Below are 14,321 nucleotides of genomic sequence, written 5' to 3' on the forward strand. Positions count from 1 at the left end.
TCAGGACTCTCGCTCTGTACATCAAATGGATTTTCAAAGAGAACTAAGGTCAGAAACACGTACTTCTTATTAAGCAAGAAAACCGTGGCTTTGTATTTATTTGAGAAAGCTATCATGCTAAAAAAAAATAAAATAAAATAGAACCATAAGCTAGATATCAAAGGCAGGCTTGGCTGAGATTGCAAAACAGCTGTCACCTTCACTTCCTGTGGGGTGTTAATGAATCACCATCTTTCCCGTCTCTTTAGAAGTAACGATTCCTAAAGTTTCCCCTTTATTTTTTTAAAAAACATGGGCTATATTTAACCTTTCCCAATGGATTTGTTCCAGTAATCCCCTCAAGGCCCCAAAGATGTGTGATTTAGACTCTTTCCAAAGTCTTTGGAGCATGAAAGAAAGTGGCTGTTTGAATAAATTATGTACATTCATTCTCTTGTGGACTATTGTAAATTAGAAGTTCAAATGAGCCACAAGCAGCATGGAAAAAAGTGAACAGAATTGATTCTTTCAAAGAGAAGGGAAATATTCAGATTTCCGCCTCTTCTTGAGAAACATGAATATTTCTGAACTACTTATCTATCGAACCATGTGAAATTACCATTTTGTAAGTCAAACATGGCCAAATGTTGGGAATTCCTCATGGTTCAATTTAACATATGAATTGACTCATTTCCCTTGAAGCATCAAGGATATGAACCAAAAGGTCTGTAGGTCTCAAACTGATGCTCTGTAAATTTTAGTTGTGTTCCCCACCCTCTACCATAAGCATTTATTCTTGAACCAAGAAGGCAAAACAAAACCTTAGAAGGGACAGATCTATGAATTATCCTGTTTGATATTCCTAGATAATGAAAAAGGGCAGATGTTAGAATTTAGAGTAAAATCCTTATATATTACCTTAAATTATTTTCAATGTTCATGTGCAAATGTAACCAACCTTCACCTACCACAAATAAGGAACAAAATAAAAAGTACTAAACGGGCCTAAATTTTTAAAAGCTCCAAATCTAAATGCTAGTGGAAAAGGAATTCATGTCAGCTGAAGACCAAATTATTGCTTATTATTTTACTATTACATGTACCTGCTGGATTTGGTTTATATGTCTGGGCTTACATTATTAATTTAGTCTTGTGTGAAGTTTTCTGTAACTTAGCCAAGGTAATTTCTGAGGGGACAGTTAATGAGAAAGACAAAATGGTACAGGATATATCATTAGCATTTAGTTACCAGAGAGGCACAAACTAATCACGGCTGCGTCAGTGCTCACAATAACAGAGTTGCAATAAAGCTATCAGACGTGCCCAAAAAGGTTCTTCCTGGAAGGAGCATCTCGAAGTAGTCATTTCCTTCTAGTACATTCTTCTGTGTAAAGCACCTAATGATTTTTTTTTTTTTCTCTTCTCTGTAAAGCACCTAATGGTGTGGATTCTCGAACTTCCTCCAGAGCAGGTTAAAGCTAAACTAAGAGTGCTGTTGCTCAACATTCAAAGTCAGAGTCAAATTTGGTTCCAGGTAATTTCATATTACAGCACTCACGCTGTACCAGTAACAGATGCCAGATGAAACTGAAGACGCATGTTAAGTTTTAAAGGATGCCTCAAGGCAAATACTTCCCTTATTCCATGCAGCTAATTTCTGGTTGGCTAAGAAGAGCATTAAGATCAGTCATAATATTTCCTTGTTTTCTTATTCCTTGGATGCAAAATTTCAGCACACACATTCTCAAACTTTGTATAGAATTAACTTCAGAGAGTGTCTGTTCTCATTTCAGCTGTGTATCAGAAGAGAGTCCCTGTTAAACGACTTCTCCTATCTATATACTTGTCCTGTGAGGACAGTGTACAACACTGCAAGAGACAGGAAGCTCTCTTCCTGTTATTTTTGGTAAAGGTGCCATTTGGCCTGGGGTATGCCTGCTGCATACTTTTGCCTAAAAACTCAAGTTCAGGAAAACCCTAAGAAGGAAGACTCTTTAAGAGAATGTTTCACTTCCTCACAGGTGTTTTAGGGTGCTTTAACACAATGGCACTCAAACCACAGGTGAGGACGAAGTGAAGAGATTCTGAGGTCTCTAGGAAGATGGGTCCTTGGAGGCTTAGAGTCTACGCAGAAGTGAACAACCAACAGCCTTGACTATGTCCTTCAATTTGAATATGACCTTACATTGTAATTGTCAGTTGAACACTGCTGCTTACTTTGTGTCACAGACTTGACAGCAGTTGCTTGTTTTCTTGTAAATGTGCCTGGCTTTCCTTCTGGTACTTTCATACAGGTCCCTGTAAGCAAAGACCCCAGCCCCTCCCACAGACAAAACAGGGGTTGTAGTCCCATAAAACTCTCAGTCGGAAAGCTACCCCAAAATAAGCTTTATTGCAAGAAAAGTGTCATATTTGATACACAGGCCTACGAAAACAAACAAAACCAAAAGCCATAAGTTTTTCCTCATAAACACTTGATTACAAATTTACACTGTTTGTTTTTTTAGTTATTAGAAAACAAAACAAAGTCCCAAACTGGATCTAACTGGTGACTAATCTTTGGTCAGCACAGGTGTGAGAGGAACAACCCAGAGCCTGCATGTGCTTTGGCCATTTCACATATGAGGTTTGGTCACTGGTCCAGGGACAGGTTCTTGGGTTGAGAAGAACGCGGGGACGTACTCTTATTAGCACATCCTGGTACAATATCTTTTTAAATGACTAAAGCAAACTAAACATCAATTCATTGTACAAACATCTTTCATACACAATAGGCTATGATAAAACGAGACATATGGTGTATAACTACAGTATTAATGAAAATTCTAAAAAAAATGGATTTAAAAAAAAACAACATATATTCCTTGGCTGTACTGCATGATTTGTTTGCACATATGGCAATCCTGAAATAGCTTGAACATAATAAATGCACCATTAATCTAAGACAGCACCAAACACTACAGAACGCCAGGTGTTCCTTTCCGAAGGAACAGCAGTTCTTCAGCTGCCTACAATACCACAAGTATGCAGCATGCCCTGGGTAAGAATGAGGTGTTGTGGGTAGCACATGTGCTTCCTTGAGGTTATGAGAAGGAAATACAGTACGGTTTGGCCTGCAACGCTACTGGTCTCACAAGCAGTCAAGGTATTTTGCTACAGTGGTTGTGCTTCATCTTCTGTTGCCTGGTGTGTCTGGTGATGTGAAATATCATCACAATGAGCTGCTCTGGCTTTGGTCTCCTTTATAAAGGATCTAATGACACATTGATTACACTGCCTGTTCAGCTCTGTGAGGCTTCCTTTAAAATAATCAGATGTGTACCAGTTGGATGACTGGCAGAAAACCAGCGGAAACACCTCTTGAGTCTACTGAATTTTTTAAAAAGCACCTCTAAAAGAAATAGCTCAAATTTATAAATCTAAAGAAAAACAAGTGAGTTTCCCTTTTTGTTTACATAGTTTGTTCATTTCTCCATATATTACTGCATTAAAAATAAATAAACATCTATATTTTTTTAATTAGCAACTATAGCAAAATACCCAAAGTGTTACAGACTGCTAACAGGAAAAAAAAAAGCTCACATTATTTTTGTGCATTTAGTGCCATATGCTGATCTCTTGAATATTTAGGTTTTTTTTTTTTTTAATATATTTTAAAGTGAAGTTATATAGAAAATACAGTAACCACGGTTGCCTCTGTACTCAAATCTTTGGCCACACCAGAGTCTAATTATCACTCCCTGTGAGGGTCAACATTCTAAAGTCTGAGACAGGGAGGAAAGAAATAGAAGTCTTTTTTTTTCCTCTTTAAAATTAGTCATTGATTTCTCAGAGGCTTCTGAAGGCTGGCTGTGCAGGGATTTGAGCCTGGAACCAAGTCTGCAAGGGGTTAATAGAGTTGAATCTGCAGCCTCATTCTGAGAGCCTCCCCGAGCTCCCCTAGGAGGTAGTTGTCCTCATTGCTGTCTTCCAGTTTCTTAAGCTCCTTTTTCTTGTAGAGAGGGATGCTAGTGATTTCCAGTGTGTGTGTGCCAGGCACGAGCTTCCTCTTGGCTGTGTGCAAGTAGCTGAGCCCATTCCTTTGGTGGATGCGGAAGATGCCATCGTCATTCCCTTGGGAGATGACATAGCGGATGTGGTTGTTGAGTGGCTCAATGGCGGGCATGAGTTCTAGGATGTGCTCCTTAGAGCCAAGGCCGGAAAGGTTGAACTTCATTTTCATGGGACTGTCCATGTCGACGCTCTCCAGGCTGATCTGTTCAACCTGGAGAAAGAGCAGGAAACGATGTGGGAAGAGCTTCGACAGCACAGGTAGATGACTCAAAAGGAGCCTGCTGTCGGGGTGCAGCCACAAGGACGATGTATCTCTGCCCCCTCCTCACTCTGCTTGTAACTTACTGTCGGCTGGGAGAAAAGGTCAATTCCACAGAGTATGCCCTGTAAACCTTTACGACTTCTCACTCAGCCTTATCCAGGTAAAGTTACAGGTCTGGGCCTACGGGGAGCACTCACATTTCAAGTTTTTTTTGTTGCGTTTATGGAATATCATGCTTATTAATAATAAACAAGAGACAATTTAGGAAATGACTGTAAATTTTTTTTTTTTTTTTTTTGCTGGAGTTAAAACGAGAAGTGCAGCTGTTATCCAACAGCAGGGACTGTCCCCAGAGGGCTCTTCACTCTGAAGGCCCAGGTTGATTATATGGTCACAAACCATGAGTGAGTGTCTTTGCTGGGAGCTGTTAGTGCAGAGGGAGGGACCTGCGGAGTCGTCAGGGCTCAGGTTTGAACCAGCTTTGGTAAAAAGCCAATAGGGCACGGCCCAGATGAACCAAGTCTCCCTCAGTCAGTGGTAATGGGAGGTTTAGGAATGCTATTTCAGTAAGACAGGCAAAAAAAAAAAAAAAAAAATCAATGCTTTGAGTGGGCGCCTGCCAAGAACTTGAGAAAAGTGGCGCAGAAGTGCCCCCATCAGTGTGCAGACAAAATCCTGTCCCCAGAACTACGATGGGAAGGCTTTATGAGCAGAATTTCTGGATTTGTAGTTTGGGATACTTGATGAATATCTCAGTTGGCATATTTAAATATCAGTTAGACACCCCAGTCTAAGCAAGGTAAATGTAATGCTGGCCTATTTATTTTTATAAAATAGAACCAGAGACTTTTTGGCTAGCGAAGTCTATCTACTCTTACAAATAAGTTTCTGAGGCCCAGAAAACTGAAACAAATTGCCCAATTCACACAGCCAGTGAGTTGAAGACTAGGTTTTTTGATGGGGAATTCTGCAGTAACACTAACTGACAAGGATGGTACTCTCCCTGATGTCTGGGGGAAAACATCTCCAGATACCGGGTACTATTCAGAGAACACGTACGATGCTTATGCCAGGCACCATTCCAGGAGCTTCACAGTAATCACTCAATCTTCTTGTCAGCCTTCAGAGATAATTATTTTTATTCCCATTTCACAGGTGAAGAAATTGAGGTAGAGAGAGGTTAAGTAAAATGGCCCATGTAACATGGGTAGTAAGTAGGGAGGATCAGGGAACATATTCAAAATCATGAAGTCTGTGGCCCGCCCCTTTAACCACTCTGCTAAATACTATGAACAGCAAAGACATAGCAGCAGCAGGCAATTCAGATCTTCAGCTCCTTACAAAATATAAGTTATGTGGAGATAAACTCTTTATGGGAGGAACACCTGTCTTGTAAATATTACAATATAAGACCTAGTTGGCTTACCTACTGAAAATTAAAATCAGCCCAGTGCACTACATATGTATACAACAGAACTGGACAGATTCAAAATAATTTTGGTTTTTGAATCATTTCAAAATAGTTATTTCCTAGAAGGACATATTATTGCCTTCTGGCACAAATCAAAGAATGAAAACATATGATCTGAAACTGTGAATCTTAAAGTCTCCCAGTCCTTGTGTTTTGAGCTAAAAATGCCTCTAATTTTAATTTACTTGTCTCTGCCATAGTGTGTCCGTGAATTTAGCCAATAAATTTCATGACAGTTTTAGCTTCACTGAGGCTGAAACCGACATAAAAGTTTACTGCAAAATATACGTGACTCCATATGGATAAAATCTGGTGACAAAACAAAGTGAGGTTACTCACAGCAGTGGGTTTGGGTTCATAAAGACTTCTCTTCTGTCTGCTGTCTTTCTTAGAGTAGCCGTTGATTTTGCACTCATAGCATGCTTCCGGGGACAGAGCGTTCTCTTCATCCACTTCTGCATCCACCGACAGGTACTGCCCTTTGTTAAATCCCATTCCTGAGACACAGTGGCTATTTGCAATAGGATGCAAGGTGATGTTAGACTTCATTATAATGTTGACTACTGTTTTCCAGAGGTAGAGCAGAGATTTTTCCAAAATAAGAAACCCACAAAGCAAACCCTAAGATCATAAATATAAAAACCTAATAGTTTTCAACACTTAATACCTGAGATTCTCCTTTATTTTGAACAGCAAATTTCTTCTAAGAGTGAGCCCCAAGTTTCCCCAATTTTCAATCCTAATTAGACTGAAGCACTATGTGTAGTTAAATCAAGAAGATAAAAGCAAAGTATGAATTTCCAAAGAGAGTGCCAGAAGTTCTTTTGATTCAAAAGCCTGAAGCCTATGTTTGCTGCTCACAACAAAGCTCTCTGCTTTACCAACTGAGATTTCTGAACTCCAATTCTGGTTAGTGAAAGAGTCAGCGAGCTGGCTCTAAATGACCCTTGTCTACACCAAGACTTTTGTTTCAAGCATTATTATGTACCCACAGTGGACATACTAGTTCACGACCCTCAGTGTCTGACTCACACACTGCTCCTTCTGAGAAGGGTGACCCTGACTGACTCCTAAACTCTTATCTTCTGTGCTGTTGAGCACTGGCTTCCTTGAAGGAAGGATGCAGGTGGCCAGCACCTCATCTGCAGCTGATAGGACTTGAGACAGCTGCACTTGGGAAAGTGCGACTAGCTGGAGGGAACCCAGCCTTGTGGAGACAGCGTCACACCAACCAGGCGCATCCTCTCTGTGCAACAAAAAACCAGATGAGTAAAGAGAGGGACAACTCCTTCCTCAGGGAGCATGGAGCTAGCACCTGCCACAGAAGAATCTGGGGTGAAGCCATTTCCATTTGTACTTCTTAACTCAGGTGTCTCTGACAACACGTGAGCCGCAGCATTTTTAGACAACTGCTTGTCTCTGGCCTTGAGGGAATCCAACTGAATCCACTCAGGCCATTTCAAGAGGCAAGAGAGTGATACCTGTATACACGTTCGAGTCTTACGCTCACCACAAAGGAGGTAATCCACATGCCTTCCCATGTGCTTCTTCTTCCATGTGCTTCCTCCTCCCATTCCCTAAGTGCCCTGATCAATGCTTTTCCCTTGTGGGCTTTTAATCACCATTCACTCCCCCCCCCTCCCAGTGCCGGGCGGCCAGGCGGCCTGAACACAGGGGGGGCAGCCTGAGCTGGACCACGCTCGCCTTCCTGTGCGCGGGGAGGTGGAGGGCCTTACCCCTGTCCCACTCGGTAGTAGCCAGGTGGGCAGCCGCAGAGGTAGCCCCCTTCCGTGTTGGAGCAGCCGTAATTGCACGGGTTCTTGGAAGACGAGCACTCGTTCACGTCGTGGCAGGCACTGGAGAACTGGTCGAAGGAGAACCCAGAGGGGCAGGCGCACTTGTAGCTCCCCAGGGTGTTGTAGCAGGAAGCAGAGCCACAGGCATTTGGATTGGAGCACTCATTCTCATCTATGAACATAAAGCAAGAGACTCTTACAAGGGGTAGGGGCAGTGGGGCAAAGAAGAGCCTGAGTTTCAAAGTACCTATGAGTTTCCAGGGGAAATAGCTCTAGAACTGTATTTTTAAAATGTTTACCCTGATGGTCGATTTGCAAAGCCTATGAAATTTTAAAAGACACAACAAGACCCAACAAATCCCCCTAAATTATGACTTAAACAAAACCTTGCCCCGCCCTTTTATATTCTGTTTGTACTAGGTTTTTCTGAATACCCTGGCAGCCTCTGGGGACAGATATTTGCAGTTTGACTACTGAAGAACTCTTCTATTCTCTTATCAGAGGGTTACTTCAAAAGCCTATACTTCAGACAGATTTCACAGAGACAGAAAGCAGATTACTAGTTGCCAGGAGCTGCAGGGAGGGAGAAATGGAGAATGACTTCTAATGGGTATGGGGTTTCTTTCTGGGGGATGAAGATATTGTGGTGTTGATGTTTGCACACTGCTGTGAGAATATACTAAAAACCACTGAACTGTACATTTTAAAAGGTGAATTTTATGGTATGTGAATTATATGTCAATTTTTTAAAAGCCTCTATTTATATCTGTATTTTTATCCATTCTCCCAGCAATTCCCAAAGCCTTCACTATATATGGAAAGAAAAACAGATAAAAAATTTAAATACCTTAAATGAAAATAACTGAAATAAACATTATTTAATTGAAACTTCTGAACCAATAACCTCGTACACTTTTAACACTTGAGAATGCATCAAATGCAGACTTTGCCTTCTGACATGGGTTTGCACCAAGCCATCAGCTGACATAAGTTTTACTAGTTTAATGACTCACATTATACCATAAATGCCTGACAGCAAGATAATTACAGGTTGATACTTTCAGCTGCTCTTATCATTTTTACAAATTCAAAGCTTGATTGTGCTTTTAACTTTGGAGACGACAATTTTGCTCTTAACTATCTGGTTGATACCTATTTTGTGGCTTGACCCCTGTGGGCTTTATTATAATCCAAAAGTCACCCTGGGCACCAGTCACATTTGGTCCATGGAATTCTTTCAAATTCTCGTGACTGCACTGGAGCATAGTGTGTCTGTTTACCTAATACCTGACAAGTCTATGTTTTAGCCCATGTGGGGAAACAGGCCCATTTGCAATTAGGTGTACCCTTGGGACACAGCAGCTAGAGGGAAGTGCTTATCTGCAGAAGCTCAGTGAGATTACGGAAGATGCAGATGCAGTCTCAGTGAAGAGGCCTCTCACACAGGAAATTAAACTTCATTAACTACAGCACAGAGGTTATTGAGAGGGCCAATGTTATTAGGCACATTTCTGTATCGTGATTATAGTTTCAGAATTAAACCAAACTGCCAAATGTAGAATTCCTAATTACTGGATATGAAATGTGCTATGATTACCTAATATGTACAAATTCTTAGCCTTCATTTCATGGGGAGAAAGTATATGAATAAATTCTTAATAACCAGGCTACCTATGACATAAATATAACTATTTTATTTCTACATATGAAAGACTTAGAATTCTGCCTCAAAGGCTCATCTGCTTTTATAATTAAATCTGACACTTATATGTGGTGTTTCTCTCCTAATGGAGAATGTGAGTTAGGTTATAATTTAACAAAATGACCCTGCTATGAATATAGTATTCGACACTGTGTTAGGTAGAATAATTACCAGGCAAAACCAATTAGTTGAATAAATTGCTTTTAAACATACCACTGACAAGAACATTTTTAAATAGGTAAAATTTTTGGAAGCACCAGGATAGACTTCACATTTATATGCTATAACCGTACATCACAGCATAATTCTATAGGCTTAGGTAATCTGACTTTGAAAATATGTTCTTGTTTGAGACCTACTTTGAGCTGACTCAAGCCTCGCTAAACCATGTTCAAGTTATTTTGAAAAGGACATACAAGGAACTAGAAGTTGCTGACACCACATAACCCAAAGCTTCATATACTAAGAAGTAATCATATGCAAATGTTAATAATATTCCCTTATTTTCAATTTGGAATAATTGTCCTGCTTGCATATATTTGAGAATGTTACCTAAATCTGTACAATCTACGTACCAGAATGTTATAAATGTTCTGTGGTAACTGGCTGGAAACTTCTGAAAGTATTCATTTGAATTAAAAACTTTTTTCAATATTAACACGTACAAGAACTGTCGTTTTTCTTAAATTGGTAATAGTATTAACAACATTGTAGGTTTACAATTTAATATTACTTAAGTTATCTGATACACTAACATTTTTGTCTTTTTACAAGGGGACCCCACTTAAATCTGTCTGAAATACTTCATACTATATTCCCCCCTCAATCATATGAATAACTGAAGGTATTCATACCCATAGTGACAGATAAAAATGATTTGTGGCCTTTCGATTTGCATTTTGTTATAATGCTTGTTATTTTGCTAACTTGTTGCTTTTATTAGTTCCCAATGGGTTGTTTAATTCTCTTACTGCCATATATTTGAGTTAAAATTCCAACTGTGTTCTGTGGGTTCAAGGCAAGAAAGTCAGCAATTTTATTAGAGACCAGCTGGACTGCTCAACCCTGCACAGAAGAATCTCGAATCTTTCAAATTAAACCCCTGCTTCATCTTACTTACCAGGGGCCTGCTGCTTACAGAGGCTCATTTTAGCAGAGCAAGCTAACAAATTAATTCTTGCAGTTGGGGATATCTGCTTATGTATCTTTAGCTTTGAACTCATCTTTGAAACCACTTATCCCTCTGCCCATGGGGGTCTCTCCTGACTACAAGGCACACTGGCCTCTGGCTGGACTCCAGCGTGAGCTGCTCTGGGGTGACTGCCTTGCTTAAGTGCCTATTCCAAGGATCCCACCAAGAAGAACTGGGATACACCACATAGCCCTGACTTTAAGTCAGACCAAATTCAGTGAAAACCTGTGTGGCTATTTTCGCACTAAATGCTTACAGACAGAAACTCCAGGAAACTTAAAAACTTAGAAATTGAGTTGATACTCCATACATGTTCCCATTTCCACTTATGATCACTTTAAAAACAAGAATTTTAGTTAAGCTGACACATGTGAAATATTAGAGGATCATTCTTTTGCTTTAAGTTCTGTAGAATTAACCACGAAGCCCGTGGTATTAACCAAATAGAGGGTTGGGCCTCATATTTTATAAACAACACAATAAAATCGTTTCATACTGTTTTAACAGCTATCTAAAAAAGTACCATTCCCTATGTTCTGAAGAGTGTGCCTACACTCTAAACGTCTCTGTTTATGAATCAGTAAATCAGGGCATAACAACTTCTGTGACATTTTTTTTTCTATGAAGAGAAAAGAAGTAAACTAAACTTAGGAAGTTATTTTGATTGACTGCCTAACTCATCATTTTGATAATCCTTTCAAACTCTGTCCTTAACTCCTAGATCATTAGTGGTTTTTGCATTTCCCCCGCGAGTGTCTATTTGTGGTGTGGCTAAGCATCTGTCTTTACCCTGGCACAAGGCCACAGCAGACCTGCGATGACTTTCAGAGTTGCTTTCCCTCCTTTGAAGTTTGTCTTGATTTTCTCAATAATTCACTAAACTGCCATTAGAAATTTCTTTTGAGAAGATCACCAAGGATAAAATCAGGTTAATTTATTTAGTGGGTTGCTCACAGTAAAATATTTGAAATACACGTGGGGTAATTTAAATGACTACAGAGCAACAGGAAGTACCCCGCTGTTTCTCAGCAGGACCACTGTTCGCCTCTCTGTTCTTCTGTGCCAGCATCCAATGCCACACTGTGTTGGATGGTGCCTCTATGAAGGGCATTCAAATGGAGCCAAGAAATTAGGCATATGCTAACTAAGTTAGCCAGCTCTTCAAGTAGAGAGTAATGTTCCCTTTGATCAATCTCCCCTTAAAAGGAGAATTTCCGTGACTCTATCAAGTGCAAGAAAGGGAGCTGAGTGCCTACAGATTTTATTTTATAAACACTTTTGGATGGAGTTTTCAAGAGAATTTGCTGTAACTAGGTACTTTTTCTACCTTAAAATCCTTTAGCCCCTTCATTAAATATGTGACTGGAGAGCACAGGTGCTCATTAAGTTGATCTGAATCCCTTTAGATTTACATGAGGGGGATGGATGGGCAATCCTTCAACCCCAAATCAAAAGATACTAAATGATGATTCTTGACACCATCTTCAGAAACTTAGAATTACACCTAGCAGAAAATTAAAATTATGAGCGCTCTGGTTGAGTTACCGTTTAGGTACTTAACATTTTTATTAGGTATATTTTCAAATACACACATGTACAGAGACCAGTTTAATGGATCCCCATGCATCAGTCCTAAGTACTGGTTTTTAAGCTCTAGGGTTTAAAGGCTACACTGAAATGCCAGTCTGTATTGTTCGTTCGTTTCACTCAAAGATACTTTAAGGTGAGAAAGGCAGATGCTGTGTAACAAGCGAGCGCTCACCGACACACTGATTCCACTGGTAATGCTGAATATACCCCTGAGGGCAGCCACACCTGTAGCCTCCCAGGATGTTCTGGCAGCCATGCTGGCACCTATGGTTTCCATCACATTCATCAACATCTGCAAAAACAATCCCGGCAAGATCTTTATGTAACCTTTCTTCTACTATTCTTAAGTGAACTCCAAACACAGCCTGGGGTAACTATTATCACAGGAACAGACAAACAAGACATACTGAGGGGCTGTGATTTTTCCAAGTCACATGGTTATTAATCAGTGGTGGTGCAGAGAACGGTTCTGAGATAAGAAACCACGTCATTCTTATGCTATCCACCAGCCATGCCACGTCAGTGCTCTAAATAACAACTTAATGTCAGCAAATCAACCATAGCAACCACAAATGTTGTGCATTTTGGATGGATTGACTATATACGGTATGATTTATTTGGTAAATGACATAAATATATTTGCATTATATATTTCAGTAGGTTCAAAAGTGATTGACATGTAATCCTCATTTTTGGGAAGATACGAGCACTACAGAAATACCTAAAAAGTATAATGGTTTGCACACAAAAAATTTTATTACCATTCAAGATTAATTAGATGCAAATTTAAAGTATTCTAAATATGTTATTTTTAGACACGATATAGTATTATGACACATATGGAATAATTTCTTTGTTCAGACATGCATACTCTCCTGGAATGACAACTGAGGCTTTGAAACCTACCCATAAAAAGTGAAATGAAATTGGCATGTCTGATGTATGCGTAACAAATTTATATGGATAATTAATAAATGATATCTTATGTGGATGGTTACAAGCCAAACTCACACATGGCAAGCAGCTGTATGTTCAGAATACTTTCAAAGTCTCAATGACTTCGAATACAAAATATTAAAATAGAAAATTTTTAAATTGAATTTTTCTTGGCGGAAAATTAGATACATACAAAAGTCCTATAATTCTTAGAGTATATTAAAAACTTTGAGTAATTCTTAAGTATATTAACAATTTTGAATATATTTCTAGAATTCAAAATCATATATTTCTAAGAATAATTAATTAAAGGGTGACTAATATCAATAAAGACATAAATTACAATTGTATATAAAAATATAAAGGGGATGTATATGCTCTCAGACTCTCTGGCATGAGCATTTTGTAAAAGCTACCAATCCTAGTACATTTGTCTCATACACTAGCACTTGCAATGGAAATACTGAAGAACAATATAATATTTTATTGACCACAGGCAAATTCTTATTTTATTCCCACTTAAATGTTCCCTTGGACTTAATAGGAAATACCTATTGTGACAGAGACTTTATAGGAAATGCCCTTTGTAGAAAAGAGAGTGAATCAGGAGTCTCAGACCAAATAAAATCGCCATCAGTTTTCCCCAGAGCTTTCTGTACATTTTTTCGGTTCTCTATAATTCGTTCTTTGTCTTACACGTAACATTTACACATTCAAGTATCACGGAACACACATCCAATTTTTTTCTGGTCTAATCGTACACTACTGTAAACTAAATTAGGTACAGAATTCTTTTTCAGTTCAATTCTTTTTTAGATCAGTAATTAGGTAAACAGTTACTTTAGAAGCCAACGTGTACTCACAGAATTTTTGTTTCATCACATTTAGGTTTTCCTCTGTCCCCAAAATGATATATGAAAATTTATGAACAAAAAAATCAATTTCTGGGTTTTATTTTGTTAATTTTTTTTTCTTTTGAGATGATGTCAATTGCTCATTCAGTGGCTTGGAAGTTAAAAGAAAAGAGTTTGCTGTATTAGGATAAGAATATTTGAGCAAATAAACTCACCTTCACAGTTCAGTCCCGTGGCATCAAGTGAGAACCCTCTTTGGCATTCGCAGCTGAAACTTCCAGGGGTGTTTTGACAGATTCCTTTTGCTCCACAAAGTGAAGGCTGAGACCCACATTCATTGTTGTCTAGCAAAGCACAAAGTGGGAGAGCGTCAAGCTTCCCAATTATTATATGACTCAAATTTTACTACATGAAGTAAAAAGTGAAGTATGAAAGCCTAAGTTTCATGATGTGAAAACAGAATTTTAGGGAAGTGTATACCATTAT

General features: G+C 39.0%; 1 protein-coding gene across 1 annotated transcript in view; it reads right to left on the minus strand.

The window, feature by feature from the left end:
* Nucleotides 1-2,358: 2,358 nt before the first annotated feature.
* The window catches only part of FBN2 (fibrillin 2), a 224,002-nt gene continuing 212,039 nt past the window's right edge, over nucleotides 2,359-14,321 (minus strand). Inside the window, exons 61-65 of the mRNA XM_057541239.1 lie at nucleotides 14,051-14,179; nucleotides 12,218-12,337; nucleotides 7,502-7,733; nucleotides 6,105-6,276; nucleotides 2,359-4,243 (exon numbers count right to left, since the gene is read on the minus strand). Coding sequence (XP_057397222.1) covers nucleotides 3,869-4,243; nucleotides 6,105-6,276; nucleotides 7,502-7,733; nucleotides 12,218-12,337; nucleotides 14,051-14,179 — 1,028 coding nt within the window. The 3' untranslated portion in view covers nucleotides 2,359-3,868. The remainder of the gene's footprint in view (nucleotides 4,244-6,104; nucleotides 6,277-7,501; nucleotides 7,734-12,217; nucleotides 12,338-14,050; nucleotides 14,180-14,321) is intronic.

The sequence above is a fragment of the Balaenoptera acutorostrata genome, chromosome 2, assembly GCF_949987535.1.
Source record: "Balaenoptera acutorostrata chromosome 2, mBalAcu1.1, whole genome shotgun sequence".
In the NCBI taxonomy this organism is placed as follows: Eukaryota; Metazoa; Chordata; class Mammalia; order Artiodactyla; family Balaenopteridae; genus Balaenoptera; species Balaenoptera acutorostrata.